The sequence below is a fragment of the Varroa jacobsoni genome, unplaced genomic scaffold (assembly GCF_002532875.2).
Source record: "Varroa jacobsoni isolate VJ856 unplaced genomic scaffold, vjacob_1.0 scaffold_997, whole genome shotgun sequence".
In the NCBI taxonomy this organism is placed as follows: domain Eukaryota; kingdom Metazoa; phylum Arthropoda; class Arachnida; order Mesostigmata; family Varroidae; genus Varroa; species Varroa jacobsoni.
The window spans coordinates 64,697-81,992 of NW_019213899.1; the positions used below are offsets into that span (position 1 = coordinate 64,697).

Here is a 17,296-nt window from a genome sequence, read left to right on the forward strand (position 1 = left end):
CATAAGGCTTCTTGATTACTTCGAGAAACGCAATTTTCAATCTAACTCGTATGAAGTTTGCCAGTATTCTTCCGAAACGAACACACGACTAACTGGTAATTACTGTCAACTCGAAACTCTTAAAAGCAGCTACCTGCAGTAACATAGGATGCATTTCTTTCGTTTTAAAGGTCGCGCTTGTTTATGTGTTTCCTCCATCTGCATTTTTTGAGCAGAAGGGATTTTCTCGGACGGATCGTTTAGCGAAATCGACCAGACCCGCTGAGTTCGATTAAAGCACCTACAAAAGTGTCCATCACTCATTTCGGCTTTTTGGATAATTATCGGCGGAATGTCAAGATCGAACAGACACTCCGTTGATACTCATTCAACAATTTATGGCAATTTTCCTCAGCACTGCCTACTCATTTCGTCGTTTTTTCTTATTATCCAACCTATAAATCAGAGCAAAGAAGGCTTTGATCGATTTCTCAATGCGCTACCATGTTCGCTACATACAGTATATAAAAAATTGAACGAGATAATCTTACACAGCGGCTAATGAGTACTGCTTAGTAACTCAGGTCATTTTTAGGCTTCGCGAAGGAAATGCACCATTAGTTTCATCTGGTTTCTTCATAGATTCTAATATGGTTACATGCGCCTATTGAAGAGTGCTAAGTTTGAGTGGCGGTTTACGATTTATTCTGATTCAGTTTTTGACGTATTATGTACCAATGATTTTTATACGAGTTACAGAAGCTTCAGCAACGAACGGAATCGCTGGACGAAAAAGAGCGCCTACATCTCGAGGGTGTCTGCGCAAAAGCCAACGTGAGTAATTGTTTACTGATCATTGATTTCAAATGTTGTTGTTGGAAGTCTTGAGTCATCGATATAAAAAATATTTTTAGTTCATGATAACTAATTTAATTATATTCTGATTCTTTGATCCTTGATTCCTGATCTTTGGTTTTATTAGCCTGAAAGTAATCTTTATGATTAAAAAAAAACGCCAAACCTGCAAACATATCATGACTTAATATTGTGACTACCAATTTTCATCTATATAATCAACTAATTAGTAGGTACCTTGCTTGTAGTATATGCTTAGGCTAGAATCTATATTCCATTATGGTATTTAAAAGTATGCTCACGAAAATTATTAAGTTTTAGGTCCTGATTTTTGCCAGCCGTTGCGTTTATCTTCATATATTCTATTTGAATTATCTAATTTCAGAGATTCCTGGAAACGGTGAAGCACTCAATTGTATCTTTACAAATAGCAAAGGTAAATGTTTAAAGCGACTCGAATAAGCTATACGCGAGTCAAAAATAAAGCAATGTCTCTTTGGGAACTTGCTGTTCAAGAAAGTGTTGCTTGACGCAGAAGTCCGTTCGTTGTTTAAATCAAGTCAGCAACTTTACCACTCTGTCAGGCAGATCTTTTGAGCTGAAATAAGTGAAAAACATCCGTAAATACGCACAACGCCTTTTGTATTTAGAAATATTTCGACATGATGTTGTCCAACTAGTAATAATGAGCTAATTGAAAAAACCTTACTTACGTATCTATTATATCTAGTACCAGAGATTTGTATCTATCGTACTGGTCTGTTGGTTTGCTCCTCTGGAATAATCTATGTAATGTGATTGCTCTATTCAGATTTAATGGGCTGGTAGCATTTTACTTTCATATGTTCGGCACTGTATGTTTTGACGATTGATTAACTAAACATTTGCTTTTCTTTATAAATAGGCACTTTTGCCCCTATTTATTTTGCTACTGCCATCATACGAGCCCAATAGTGAAACACAAAACGGGAATCGACTAATGGCCTCAAAAACCGGGCGGAACCTCCGCGTTGTAAACCCCCATTCATTTCGTAGCCGTTATTTAACCGGCCGAGTAACCTGATGGGCAGAGGTTACATTCGTGCGGTGCTAAAATTACATTGTTCATATAGTCATTCGCAACTGAACGCTCGGCCGGTTTTATCAATTGGGCGATTTAATCGCGTAACCCAAACAAGGCTTATAGTAAGTTTCTGGTGAACTGCTTTGAAATATGAAAACTCAACGCAACATATTGATATCGGTAGAATTTCAGCCAAGGCAAATTTTGGCGAAGGGTTCTGTCTTCCGTTGAATTATCAACGATTGAAATACAAAATATATAAAAAAATGCAATATATAGAAAAAATATTAATGTTTTGCAATCCACTCGAAATAAATAGTTCATTCAGAAGAGATGCAGTCGTTCTTTTCCTTAGTAAGGTTCTACTTTACAGAAAATGCCGTCTTCTATGCAGCACTATTTATTAATGGATGTACGCATGATGAACTGTTAGGACCAGGAAAAGCCTATTCTTACATCTAATAGCGTCGATAATATTCTCAATTGCTATTATTTGGTGATGCAGAATACAGCAGAAGTATCCAGTGCCTGCGGCGAGCCTTTGGATGCTAACGGAGGTTCCCTACAAAGCTTACGATCGCCCACTGAATCACTACAAATTTCCGCCTTTAATTCCTCAGGTAAGCGACGTATTTGATGCCTTTTTAAGTAGCTAAACTGTTCAATTCGTAGTTGTAACGATAAATGTTTTGCTTTAGGAAATGGTCCCTAGGTACTCTTTATAATTCGTAAAGCAAACTAAATTTAATGGCTCATACTTGAGACCGGCGAACTAGCCATCTGTAATGGGGCAGTATTATGTATACAGAGTGCATATCACGACAAGCAATGAGTGTACGTACATGGACAAGCAATAGCTGGTTCAAACTGCTTCACACTAAAACTGATATTGATCATCGGCGATAAAATTCCAAAAAGGCTATTTAATCTTAATTGCGATAAAAAAGAGGTTGATAATTAGACTCCTATAATATTCTTTTATCTAGATGATTTAAGTGCATCTATAGTGTGTCTTTCGTGGGAGAACTCTGAGTACTTTGAGTTTGTACGGGTAGAACTTTTATGTAGCAGAAGAACTTTCTGTTAAGAGTATATGTAGTTAAATCTAGTCAAGGAACTGCACATAAATATACGCTGCCGCAAGTTATGAGGCATTCCGGGGCGAGAGTCATCCAAGAGAGAATATACTCACAAGTAGAAAGGAATATTACTGGAATATCTACTCAAAACATGCACTATGTACTCAAGTAGCGCTACCGTCAGCGGTTGTCTGCTAAGTTTTTCAACTTACTCTAGTCTCCGGGTTGGGCTATAGTTCCAGCAACTTCATATTCTTCATCAGAGGACAGTGTCGAAGAGAATTCAGACGATTTCTTCGACGCATTCGAAGACGCGGTGAGCGAAGCCACCGAAGGTACAGAGACCCCTTCGGAACCCCATCACAAAGGTTCTGCCGCTGACAGCCTCATCCAAGACGATCAGGGCGAGATGTTCCGAAAAAGTCGCAAAGAGGGTCACGTGAACAACAGCCGCGTGACCTCCGCAAAAAATCACCACATGGTCAACAGTCCGTCCGAAAGTGAGTATCTCGTAGATCGGGTAATCTAAGCATATTTGCATTTATTCGACTCCGAACCTGACAGCTAAAGTATTCGGGTTCACTAATCATAAAGGCATGTAAAGTTGATTAGGAAAATGTAATGCGTTCAAGTGACTGACTGTGAAGTTCGGCTCGGTGACTTTCATTCCAAAGTTCGCTGTCGAATAAACGTGGATTACATTAATTATGCCAAATTCGCTCCTTGTCTAACACATCAGTTATTCCTAGGCTACCTGCGCACTCACCTTTTTATCTGAATACGTACGTCTGCCCGGAAAATCAGCCATCGTTGTCTTTTCCACTTGTTTACGATACAGTGTTAAAAAACATAACCTAACCTAGGTCTACACACAACAGACGATGTTCAAGTCAAAAATATCTGTCAAGTACTGACAAAAATTCGGGGATTTGGCGTACACGCATGTAATACGCAAGGTGTCCATTTCTTTACAAATGCTGTACGGCAGCGGTATCTGGATACAACTTTTGCATGCGGCAATCCTTAGTGCCGTTATTTTTTTTATACTGTCGTATATATTGTTGCTGTCACGTATGTGTTTCCTGCAGTGCCACGTCCTCGTGTCTAGGCAAACTAAGAATACAAAATTATTACTTTTGGCATCATATAGGATCCTTGACGGTGGATCTTATAACATGTTGTACGTGGGTTGACAGCTATAACATTGCAAGTGTGACAGTGAGCCAGCGGCAGTGGTAAAATGCGCTCACTCCTAATAAGTAAATAATTAACTTAATGCAACGTCATGTTCATTTCGCTCATGTGAATACATCACAGATCCAGTGGCGTTAAGATGGCTATAGAAACTAAGGTGGCACCGGAACACCATAGGAGACGAAGCGTGAGTTAACTTCTTAAATGTTCTTTGCCGCCATTAATTACCCTGTAAGTGGCTAGCGAACTTAGCGCAGTAATTTCGAGTGAAACTAAAACAAAAAAAGGCGGAAAAAACAAAAAACGCGACTAAAAAAGGTACAACGAATGATTCAGACGCGAAGTAGCCTTAACTTGAACAGTGAAAGAGCAGACTTTTTGCCTGTGAAGTATGGAATGGGGGTGATGAATTGTGTTTTCACTTCGAGTTGTGAACGTATTGAGCGTTCGATATATTAAAAGTTGCAACAACAGGCCGGGACTATCTTTCGTTTGATTATATAGCGATTCCATTAAGAATACGATCGTATAAGGCTTAGTAACTGAATTTGCCTAAATACGTTCTTAGCGATGGAGTGGAAAGCACGTTGGTATTTAGCCATTAGTAGAAACAAACTATGTTTTTAACAAAAAATCTAAAATCTAAAATAATGTTGTTTCCTTTTTACGAAACTATAAAAATAAGAAAAGTTAATAATTTACTTGGCATCATATATTTACTATAATTCGGCCACTTAGGTAGACTCCCTGAGAAAAAGCGTTATTGGCCATTCTTTACTTTGGTGCGTCTCATGTATAGGTTCAAAGTCATACAAGGGGTATCTGCTGTTCACATTCATCGATGATTCTGTATGCTCGACTTGAATGCTGCTTATCTGAAATTACACTGCGCGTAATTTTAAGTTTTTGTCACCTTAATTGCGAGACTGCAATTTTGGATTGAGTTCTTCCATAAATTATTCGTGACCATGCCATTCAGAGTTAGTGGCATAAGTTTCGAAGCTTTTTTATTAACCTGTGATGACCTTCACGAAACGCGGACGGCTGTTAACTGTTTATTTCATTAATTGAGGAGTATTGCTTTGCGTTTGCGAAGTGGTTAAGACACAACACATGCTCAAGAGGCATAGTTGAATTGTGTTTATCTCATCAATTTACGTAATATCTGCATAAAATCAAATAATATAAGGTCCATGCTTTCGTGGTAGGAACTGTAATGGTAGTATTCGTAATAGAAGAATTCCTTTTTGAACAGATAATTTTCTCCCATTGAAAATCGTTATGTCTCCGATGACGTTCAAACTCAGCCAGTATATTAGGTCCATAGCTAGGTAAATGTGTTAAATTTGCGTCCGGTGCGCATTTGTGAACCTAATCTTCACCAACTGGAGAAAAATATTCGTTCGAAGAGGTTTTTAACTTACATAAAGGTGTTCACCTAAAGAGCTACTAGCTAGTAGTAATGGTACCGCGAGTAAAATATGACCTTTTATACTTGTAACTTATTCGACGCTAACGATAAATAAAGGGAAATCATTATGACATAGGCTACTGGCATTATTAACCGAAAAAGTTATTCATATTTTCTTTTGATTGTAGATTCTGCAATCTGTGAACCTTCGGCCGATGAATTTGTACCTTTCAAGCCGCCGCCTGAAGCGCCGTCATATATGACCCCAAGTGATTTCGATCAACTCTATGAGGACCAGTCCGAACCTGCCGACTCGAACGCCAATTATAGGTAAATGAACTTGTCAGTCCTCTGGTTACATGAACATGAACAATGAAAATTGGACTTCATAGGTAAGCATCTTTTTAGTTTTCGTTTCGAGCAGACATAACTCATTGCTGTAATAACAAATTTTTCATGGTCACTACCTTACTAGCAACGGATTTCAAGTTTTTCGCGCTGAACTCATACTAGCCATTGGACATATATAAGATTATATCTTCATGTTTTAGGTCCGGTGCTTTGACCGTTAGGCATTATTTCAGACGGCTAGTTCTCACTAGCACGAAATTAAGTGTATTTACGCTAGGTTACAAGCTAAACAACTACGTATCCTTAAGTTTAGCACGCAAACGCGTTACCCAATATGCTATTACGGAGCAAATAATGAATATAATGTATAATCAACGAAAATATTCATAGGGGCTTGCTCAAGCATTTCAAGAAGAAGGAAACTAACAACTGATATTCAAATTTCAAGAGTACCTAAGAGATATGGTACAAAATACATAGCAAAAAAATAATTATATGCAACAATAACATACAAGAAAACAAAATTATGTCTTCAAGGGCTTTTTCGGAAAAATTAATTGAAGTTTCCAATATTTCAAGCCATTTTGGCATAGCGATGTGGTGAGGAGCAGTAATTAAAAACAACAATGAAAATTGTTCCTTTTGATTGATTACAATAAAGCAAGTGGACCAAGGTGCAAACACGCTGCCTTAAAAAGTCGGTGTTTTGTCTCCAGAAATAGCAGTGCGTTACTCTACCAAAAACGGTCATTACATTTGACTTTCACCTTGAGGCATAGTGGAGATATTCCCCGCAAGAAAGCTAATGGAACGAATCTTTCTGTCAGATATGGCTCCGCAATCCATTTTTATCAAGTGAATCTCATGTCTTGCAGCTTTTACCAGCTTTATTGTTGCGCCTCATATTTCCTTTATAGCACTCCAAGATTACACTTAATAAGCCTTTAGTCTTTTTTTTAAGCTTTTTAAACTGGTACCCTGGTTACTGCAATGACCATCGTGACTATATTGTGCAATTAAATTTTCAACTTGTACTCGGCAGACAAAAAGATAAGCTCTTACATATAGGTATTTAGGGCATTTTCGTTTACGCTATTATGCATTTCCTATGTATGAAGCGGAGGCTAGTATGACCTAAGCGCGGCAAATTCGAAATCCGCTGCGATGTCGTTGCAATCCAGAGAAGCACCGACTTCTTGGATCATCATCGGCTATCTGTCTCTACAAAGGAGGAAAAACACGATGAATGAATTCAGAATATATAGGTCTATTGATATTACCCTTTTACTCCTTCAAATGTTACCTAATTGAACTGTGTTATATTTTATTATTTGTGCCAGCGTATTGTCGCACTTAGTATCGCAGGTCCGCATTGGAATGGACCTTACTAAGGTTACATTACCAACGTTCATCCTTGAGCGGCGGTCGCTGCTCGAAATGTACGCCGATTTCTTTTCACATGCTGATCTCTTTGCAAGGTGAGTGCGTAGATTTTTATATATTATTAAATACAGTCTCTCGAGCAATTGTCATTTCTCAAAAAGAATCTGGATTACTGTAATAGTAAGTAAATATTCTACCCGCGTCGGATATAGCCCTATACTTTCGCAGACCATGTTATGCTAATCCTTACAGTAAATGCATAATTATATTGGCTTATAAATTCTTTTTACAGTATCGTGGATCAGGACACAGCTGAAAAGCGAATGGTAGAAGTGGTCCGGTGGTACTTGTCTGCGTTCCACGCGGGCCGAAACGCCGAAGTAGCCAAGAAACCATATAATCCGATTTTGGGCGAGATCTTCAAATGCCACTATGCTTTGCCTTCGCCGAATATTGCAGAGGTCCGGATCATATAGTAGCTTTTAATAGTTCTTCGCATAGTCTTATATAGACACCCGATGAGTTAGTGTGATAATTAATGGTGATTCCGTTAGAGTTATACATAACTTAGTATACTTTCGGGTATATACTTTCGAGGACATCATCAACGGATAAGCTGCATATTCTAATCAAACTGTCAATGTGGGGTAATGATCACGTGGAATTACAGCGAAAGGCAGCTAGCGATGGCCCGTGCCCATGGGCAGCTGAAGACGACGTGACGTTTGTGGCTGAACAGGTATCTCATCATCCACCCGTCAGTGCCTTCTACGCCGAGTGTGCGTCTAAGGGCATTACGTGCTCCGCCCACATCTGGACGAAAAGCAAATTTCTCGGATTATCCGTTGCAGTACACAACGTTGGCCAAGGCTGCATAAGCTTTCAGCGATTCGACGAAGAGTACACCTGTACTTTTCCATCAGCGTACGCGCGGTCGATACTCGGAGTGCCGTGGGTAGAGTTGGGAGGTGAAGTTACGATCAATTGTTCGAAAACCGGTTACAACGCAAAAATTGACTTTCTTACGAAACCGACGTTTGGTGGTAAGAAACATCAGCTTAAAGGGATGATTTTCCGGCCGCAGACAGACCCCAGCAAGACACTCCAGCCGTTCCTACAGATACAGGGGGCGTGGAATGACGTGATGACAGCAAAAAATGTGGAGACAGGGGTAGGAGATCTTATCGAATCTGAACTAAAAAATGGTTAAGGCAGTGATTTCGTAGCTTGTTAAAATGAAAAAATACTTTTTTATGGAATTGACTAATGATCTTCTTGTTTTTTTCCGATTTAGGGTATTTGTCAAGTTTTGCAGATTATTAATATTATAATTTGCTTATTTCGATTATGCTTTAGGAGACCTTTGAGTTCTTCAATCCACACACGACGCCGACAATTAAAAAACAAGTGCGGCCAGCTGTTGAGACACTTTCATACGAATCTCGGCGACTATGGATGAACGTTACCTACAACTTGCGTGAAGGCAATGTCGACAGGGCGACGGAACATAAGAGTTTCCTTGAACAGCGGCAACGAGATGAGGCCCGACAGCGAAGCGAGTCAGGAAGACCCTGGCGGCAGCGGGTAAGTTGTTACAGAGATGTCCTATTTGTTCAAAACGTCTAACATTGAGTCTTTGTCATTCGTAAATTCGCATTTTATTGTTCCTTGTTATTTTCAGCCCAGATACTACAGCTACAAACCTAATGGTAGCCCTAGATCTCTCTTTTCGTTGACCGATTTTCCTTTACCAATTCATTTGCAGCTGTTCAGTGAGAAGGGCGACAATTGGGTATACAGAAACTCTCTTGAAAAGCGGTTAGTCGGGCGGTAGTTCTAGCCTTTAGCGAACCTGACGCTATAACAATGGTACTACCGCTAAAGCACATGATGAAGCTCAAGTACGTTTCTCCATTGCCGACTACATGCAAAGCAGAGATGGCACTTTGATCAACTGGAATAATATCAGCCGTACCGGTAACAGGAGACACGTAACTTCATCGATCTTGTTTCCGAATGGAGTAATGGTAAACATAACCAGCTTAAAACGCCAGCGTGGCTGTATACAAGGGCTTTCTGGAGAATGCCTGCTGTTTAGAAGTTGACAGATAAATATACAAATGCACGAAACCGTCGAAAACAGGTGACAGAAGCGCAGGGCCAGTGATCGCTTCTATAGGAAAATTAAATAACTGTAGATGTTATTGTTGGGCGATACCTTAACGGCTTTGGCTTTTCTGTACAAAAAATACAGCCCTTACTCATACACATTAAGGAATGATAGCGAAGTAGTTGGTTATAATTAGTAAATATCAAGACGAACTGAAATTTCCGTTTGTATATACATATATATACAATGTTTCAAAAGATCGATGTTTTACAAGAGTGACTTGTCATAAAACGAACTCCACAAGGTGCTACTTTCCGTTTCCCTTTGCTGCGCCGCTTTGGTGCTGAACCTTCAGCTTTTTTTGAATCTTTTTTGGGTGGTTATCTCTCTCATGAAGCTACAAAACTGCAACTCTTAACAATGAACTATTATATTGTAATATTGGCACTCCTATTAAACAGGACGCTGAGAAAAAAAGGTCTACTTTTTCGATTTCCAATGTTGATTTGCGTTGAGAACAGAAGCAATAAGAAAAGGTTCATAGTCACCAAGAAGGAAAAAAGTACTTGTTTTAAAAATTAATGAAAAAGTGATCTTATATAGATACCAAAACGATTCTTAGTTCCGAGAGAGAGGAAGGATCTTAGTACGTAGTACGTGTCACAGCAGAACCAGTGGGAATCGTGAATTCGGATAGGAGCTACATCCGAACAAATATGTAGAGTGTCTGCATTTGACACGCAGACTGGAGTCGCTTACGGAATAGGAAGTAAATAATAAGGAAATCGCACGGTTAAATGCATATGTTAAATGCTGTACCAGTAGCGTGTTGAAGCGTAGGAGCAAATGCTACGTAACGAAAACATATGTTCTCTATGAGCGGAACTTGCAGACAGGAAAAGGGCAAGAAAAACATTTTATTACCACAGTCACATCCGTTCGTTAAAAGAATGGGCAAGAAGTGGACCAAAAATTAATGGGTTCAGCCCATAGATTAATAGATCAATGATTATTCGTAGTTTAAAGATGTAACAAATATATAGTAGGCGCAACATAATAAGAATAAAAAGACGCAATCGGTTAATGTACAAGTGGAATGGACAGATAAGCCTTGTACGAAGCTGGTAGGCCAAAGCTTACACTACGTCAAGGGCTTGCGTGCCGGTGGCTTTCTTTGAGAAAGGTCTTTAAAGGAGCCCTTATGTTTCTGTTTATGTGAAACGTTTCGGAGAAATGGGGCGTCCGGCAATGATTGTGGGCTCCAATTAAAGATGCCATAGCGGAAAAGATTCGCGTGCAGTTGGAAAAACTACAACAATAGTGAACGGGTAGAATCACCACTTGGAGATTTTCGATGTTCTAACGATACAGCTACGACGGAGGGCATTCTAACCATTAGGTAAGGACGAGACAGAACTAACGTAACGAATTTGATGTGGGTCGTAGAGATATAATAAGATATGGAGGCGTGAAATTGTGTGAACTCGTGGTTCCGATCGTCGTTTGAACAACTAAAAGAAAGCTATAGAAATGAGCGAAAGAAAGAATAATTAACTCAAGAAAAATGAAAACATGTGCTGCTAAATGATATATTGCAAGTAGCAATCATAATGAGATGACAATTATTAGAAAGACACAAATAATAATTACCGTGTGAAAACATTCTGCGGAATTTGATTTATCAAAATTGGCCTTCTATAGATGGAAATCATGTAAATCGTATCCGATTTACTGCCGATTGCTGTCGATAGAGGCGCTATCTTCGGTTGCTCACACCGAACTTCAATTTTGTGGGCGAGACCAAATGTTGGCGAAGCGCTGAAACTCTGAAACGACCTATCGCATTAGCGAATGATATTGGGATTGTTTAACCGTGAGTTAATCAGAAGAAATCCTGTAGCAACAGAGAGATAGGTGAATAGAGTTAAACGTAGTTGTATTGACCTTGAAAAAAAAAGAAAAACTAACTACGAAACCAGTCGACTTGAAGTCTTAAAACTCATACGTAATTGTTATGAATCTTCATTAAACAAATACATGCAGCATGTTCGCGTAGTGTGGTATTGGAATTCAACAAGCAGAGGACTGGCACTGCACAATACAATATGCTGCCAAAGAAAACAATGCGGGGAGCAAAACTTGCAGTGAATCTAGCTAGAGCAAATATGTTTACCTTTCATATCATCTTACATTCAAATGGTTCATGCAGCGCAAAACAGGAAACTTATTTTCGGAACGATGTTCGTAAGGTCACTGCTTAAACTTGCTTAAAAGATTTATCCTTTAGTGATTTATGACGGTTCGATCACTGAAACTAGACCGTTACCGTGAGAGCACTCCAATCCAAGAAGGATCCGCGATTAAAATGAGAACAGCCTAATAGGGAAAAACTGTATGAAAGTTAAAGCAGCCTGCAGAAACTGTCGCCGGACACGCCCGGAAACCGCACCGAAGGGAAGGTGAGGAACGCCCGACGTACTACGCTATCTTCGTACCCATTGCCTTAAGTGACCTGTGTTATTAATTACAAGATATTTAATAATAATGGTAATAATTATGATAGTAACAATATTAAAAAATAAAACTTTTTGCAAAAAAATCGTGTGAACAGTCAGTGTGCTGTTTTGCTAGGTTGCTAGTAGGCCAAAACAGGCTTAATTTGCTCGCGGAATTATAATCTACTCGTGTTAAAGATGTTCTTAAAATGCCGGTCTTAGAAATGTAGTTCTTCCTACCTCTCTTTAGCGGTGCAGTTTGTGAACAACTGTCCAGTATAAAGAATATGATTTTATTACAGTATAAAGTAAATAAATAAAAAACGCGTACATTACGAATTTTTGACAGCACCAAGGTGAGAAGCAGTGAGTCGGATGCGTCACGCTATGAATAAGGAAAACGTGTCGGATATGGTTTCTTGGATAATGGTGGATCGTGGACAAAGCAGCACCATTTCTCTATGGAGGAGGCATAGATTTGAGAAGTATTAAATTATTTAACTTGATTGGTGATAGTGGAGCCCAATGCAAGTCAATTAAAGGTACGTAATTCAGTCCGTTAGGCGAAGTCTCTGCTTTAATGAAATCGCCCGGAATCCACCCTTCTACAATGACTTTTGGATTCTGACGATCGATTGCGGTAACTCTTGATGGCACAACTTTTAGGGGTTCCACAAGTAATGCGTAATAAGCGTGATTGGACAGACTGGGCTGACGAAATACAAAGGAAATATAAGCTTCACTGACACAGGCACATTAATTCGGATGAAAGCTGCGATGGGTTTATCCTCGCTTGTCGATACTTTCTGTTGAAAGATTATGATTAAATTTTTTAAATATCTTTATCAATTTTTAGAGCTACCTGTACTGAAATGCAGTATCATTTGATGTGGACCAAATGTAGTAGCACATTTCTGCCGGAATTGCCCAAGCAAAGTTTACCCTTTATAATCAGCAAGCTCGGCGGATTAGTTGCGTTCGAACAGAGCTATTTCGATCCTTTTGAACACTGAAGCTATCTCGTATAGGTGTATTAAGCTTGTAACTCTAATTCAGCACGTATTTCGCACGAGTTCTTAGCCATAAGGCTAGCAGCGTGTCTAAAAAAAAATCTGTAGTTATTGCTATTGGTTTTGTAACGGGTGTGGACCGAAAGCACGTGTTCGACAATATCCGCATGTAGAAACGTCGCTTATCCTAACCATAAATGTCTTCTCTTTTTAGTACACAAATACAGCCATCAATTTTTGCTTTGTACATCGCATCATCTTGGATTTGAATCGGGAAACGTTTCTTCTGGAGAAGGCGAAGAACAATGCATAATTAAACTATCTCGTTAGAGCTTAGTTCTGTACGCTATCGGTAGTTGGCTGTCCGGTCTGTCGATCTTACTTGATTTATCAAAGCTTCTATCAGTCATATAAGACATAAGACGTATAAAGCGGCATTTTTATAATGGCAACGCAAAAGATGTGCATTATCAACCTGCATTACGCTACTCACACTTATTTAGGCCTGCGGCAGCTCGGACGAGACTGTTTAGTTTTCCTAATCAGATATTTCTCTCAGTTAAACTCAGAAGGAAAGGATCAACTGCCGTTTGCTAAGCCCAATTTCAAAATCGATTCGAAGTTTGGAATCCATTCACTTTTCTTATTAATTTGCAGTTTATGCAGGCAGGAGCTTTTACGTGACCACGTTCTTGTTTTGCAGCGTACTGTATGTACGTTTACTACGGACGTACGCACGATGTCAGCATGCTTTGGTAATTAAGTTGAACCTTTTAATTTTGGTATTACTATAATGTACACGTTGTACACGTACATATACAAGTTGGTCATTGATTAGTCGAAGAAATAACATTAAATGGAATCTATTTATTTCATCTAGTATTTTCAGTCTAGCGCACTGGGGTTCCGTTACAGTTTTCACACTCTCAAGTCATTTTTCCTACATAAACAGTAAAAACCATAATAAATATTGTAAATATTGTAATCAATGTATAGAGGAAATCAATGTTTCATGACACGCAAAAATTCTAGTTTGTGTCGTGTGCATAAAAGCACCTCGAAGCAAAGAAACAAAATGTGCTGTAAGTATCTCATATTATTTAAGTAGCAGCTACACGGACGATTAGCTTATATTCTCACTATAGGGAAACCCTATATCCTAATTCAGTTGTACGGCGTAGTGCTGTTATAACGTAGGTTTTTACTATTTTCTCATTCGACATTATAAGCTAGAGCTTTTCCGTCGGGTGACCATATTATAACTATAAATTGGGCCCTGAGAAATAATTGGTCTTTTTGGGAAGCTATATGGCTTTGTGTTGCTCTGTACTTAATTAAGCACAATTAGCGTCCATTGGTGCATCTTAATAAATCTACAGAATCCTTCGAAGCATCGAAGAACCTATAGTTAAGCTAAATTAAGCTAGCCAAGACAATCAAGCATGTGGAAGTTATCGATTATTCATGTAAAACAGATAAGGTTATTAAAACTTACTTATGTCTATCGTGATAGATGAGGATCTATAATGAGGATCACTCAATGCGCTCTCTAAAATGTTACGAAGTTGCACCTATATTCACCTCACTGATATGGTCTGCCAATAGTATATAATGGTGTCCAGTGACGATCGGATCGGGGAAGTGTTCAGCATTTCGTAAAAAAAAACGCTTGTGTTTTCTCACTGTACAAGGTTGAAATGTCTTTCTACGACATTTCAACAATTCCTAATTGTTCCCGGATATTTAACCCTGCATATGTTTTCAACTAGTTTTTTAAACATAAACTTTGAATTTCTACCGTGTATTCAGTGCCGGTATATCAGCTGAAGTGTATCGAGGTACAAGCACGATCAAAGGTTTTTGATCTTTGGCCGACCTTGATATAGAGTGCTACAAATGTTTGCGCGCTATGAAACGAATCTCTATTTCATGACGGAAGCTATCATTTTGTTGTTGGAAAACCCTCAAGAAGAGCAAATGTTCTTCAATTTTTGGGTAAGTCGTCCCCCGTGCAATTTTTTATTTCTGCCCGTATATCACGCCTCGTATATGATGTGGTCGTCATTTCACCATGTGAATTTGCATAACCCATGTTCGTTATTGCTGCTCATAGCGCTTCGACTCGAGATCTTCGCTATAGATTACATGACTTACGAAACGGCTAATACAACCAGCTTCACTAATTATTCGGGACTTTGCTAATTAACCGGGAGACCGTTTTGACATAAACTGGCATAGATGCATTAAGATTCTCCGGTAATCACAAGTACATTACGTTGACTCCTAGCTCTGCTAAAACGCTGATGTTTCTCATTCCCAAAGACCTGTTTCCATGACTTGCCATATTTTACAAATAAACATAAAAAAAAAAACAATAAACCATAAAATCCATATTAAATAGACATATTTTGAAAGACATAGTTATGTTGGTACATGTTTTCAAACATTTTATTATTACTTTTTAGCTACAAAGATTATTACTCCTTAGTGTCATATATGTTACGTAATATATTAATTAATACAACATTAATCCATGTTTCGTGTATACCATACATCCCATATGATCTACTATATAACTTGATAAGTATGACACTATGGAAAACTCGTAGATTTTGTGTGCCTTATAATTAAAACTGTGTTAGATGAAATACATAATTGGCGAACAGCGAACCAGTGAATATCATTACTTCGCAACTGTAGATTATTATTACTATACTATAATGTTATTGTAAAGAAGTAAAAATTAGCAATAATAAAATAAAAGTAAAAAAGACGTTTTTAAAAATTCATGAAGCTTAACTTTTTAGTTCTGAAACTAATTTGAATGAAGATGTTTCATTAGGATCAAAGGAAGTTTGGATAGCTAAAATTCTGTTTTTTGCTTCATGCAAGTACAGCCCTTCACCTGCGCCTCTAATGCGCTTCGGGTTACTCCTGCACTTTCGTGATTCTGTGCCTACAGATTTTATGTGAAATTGCGACAAACCGCTCAAGAAAATGGGATCTATTATGGAAGGTAAGGTAAATTGCCACTCAGCTGAAATTATCATCTACTAGAATTTTCCTTAACTACATATCAGTCGAAGTCGAAACGCTGTCTATTACGGTAGCGTAAAAAAGTTTTTCCAAAACGAATAAATGTAGTAATTGCCTGCTAAAAGGTTACCATAGATATGTAAGTATTATCATAGCTGGTGGCATCTATTTGAACTGAAACATATAATAGATAAAAGTATAAAACTGCTCTAAAGAAAGGATTTGAAGCTTCCCTTACCAATTCAACCTGTAGAATTAGATCAATCACAACTAGATCAATCTCGTCGTTTATTTCCACCTTCGAGAATTTTCATTATGCACTCAAGGGCAATTCACCTTCGAAAGTTACTCGTGTGTGACAAAACACGGTGTGCGTCATCCGGCCTTCCACGACGGTACCTTGTCAAGTTATTGTTGCGCCATTTCCTAGGGTTTATACATATGACTTAAGAATTCCACTTTAAATGGGCTACACAAAAAACTAACACAGTGGTGGTAATAAAAGTGTAGTATCCTTTTTTGTTATTGTTTTAGCTTATACTGCAATAATATTTCGATCTTTCATCCTTTGCACAATAATCGCCGTTTCCGTTAATCCAGGTCGTATTTCTATTACAGTCGTCGCTGTCACAGCGGTAGCCCCTACTGGCGCTGCAGGTTCTATTGTTTCATTTGTTGCTTCTGTGCCACAGGAACAATGCACTGACGTTAGAATAATTGGCTGCAGAAGCCAAGAAAAGAACGGTGGCCTGTTTATTCGCTTCTCAAGAATGCCCAACCTAACAAACAATGAAGACGAGGAACGAAAAGATGGCTTATCAGCTTCGTGTCCCTGTCGGGGACCTAGGGAAACCGTGGAACACGATTTTCACGTGTTCAAGAGCCCAGTCGATGATTTGATATCGATAATTGAAAACATTTCTCGAACGCTTTTATTATAGTCTAAGCCCTCGCGGCCTTGTGTGGGTGCGAAAATCCAACTTCAGGAATTACTGTCTAAGCGATATTTTCCTATATAATAAGTTGATTTTTCTTGATTTGTTTGTTTAAATAAATTAATAAATGTAAAATATATATATATATATATATATATGTATAGTGTAATTAATTGTAAGCGCTAACCTCTAATAGGACCCCAGGCCGTATATGGTGAAATCTTTTTCCGGTTAACCAATGTTGCCCAAAAGGAGAAGCAATCTAAGCAAAACAATAAACTCGAAAAACGATGCACCCGAACATCTAGTAATCTAGATGTCGTGCACAAGTGACTGCATCCTCTGGGCGCGTTCCAGTGCCGTTGAGTCCGGCCGCAAACGCTAGCGAAATCACT

At 38.6% G+C, this 17,296-nt stretch overlaps 1 protein-coding gene across 3 annotated transcripts in view; it reads left to right on the forward strand.

Annotated features, from left to right (window-relative positions):
• LOC111265658 (oxysterol-binding protein-related protein 9) overlaps window positions 1-12,033 on the forward strand; it is a 43,589-nt gene extending 31,556 nt beyond the window's left edge. For all 3 annotated transcript variants that reach the window (XM_022842520.2, XM_022842519.2, XM_022842521.2), the window contains 10 exons: window positions 739-813; window positions 1,220-1,270; window positions 2,403-2,517; window positions 3,213-3,476; window positions 5,770-5,911; window positions 7,273-7,410; window positions 7,608-7,776; window positions 7,986-8,486; window positions 8,672-8,899; window positions 9,081-12,033. In XM_022842520.2, the coding sequence (XP_022698255.1) occupies window positions 739-813; window positions 1,220-1,270; window positions 2,403-2,517; window positions 3,213-3,476; window positions 5,770-5,911; window positions 7,273-7,410; window positions 7,608-7,776; window positions 7,986-8,486; window positions 8,672-8,899; window positions 9,081-9,149 (1,752 nt within the window). In that variant the 3' untranslated portion in view covers window positions 9,150-12,033. The remainder of the gene's footprint in view (window positions 1-738; window positions 814-1,219; window positions 1,271-2,402; window positions 2,518-3,212; window positions 3,477-5,769; window positions 5,912-7,272; window positions 7,411-7,607; window positions 7,777-7,985; window positions 8,487-8,671; window positions 8,900-9,080) is intronic.
• The last annotated feature ends 5,263 nt before the right edge of the window (window positions 12,034-17,296 follow it).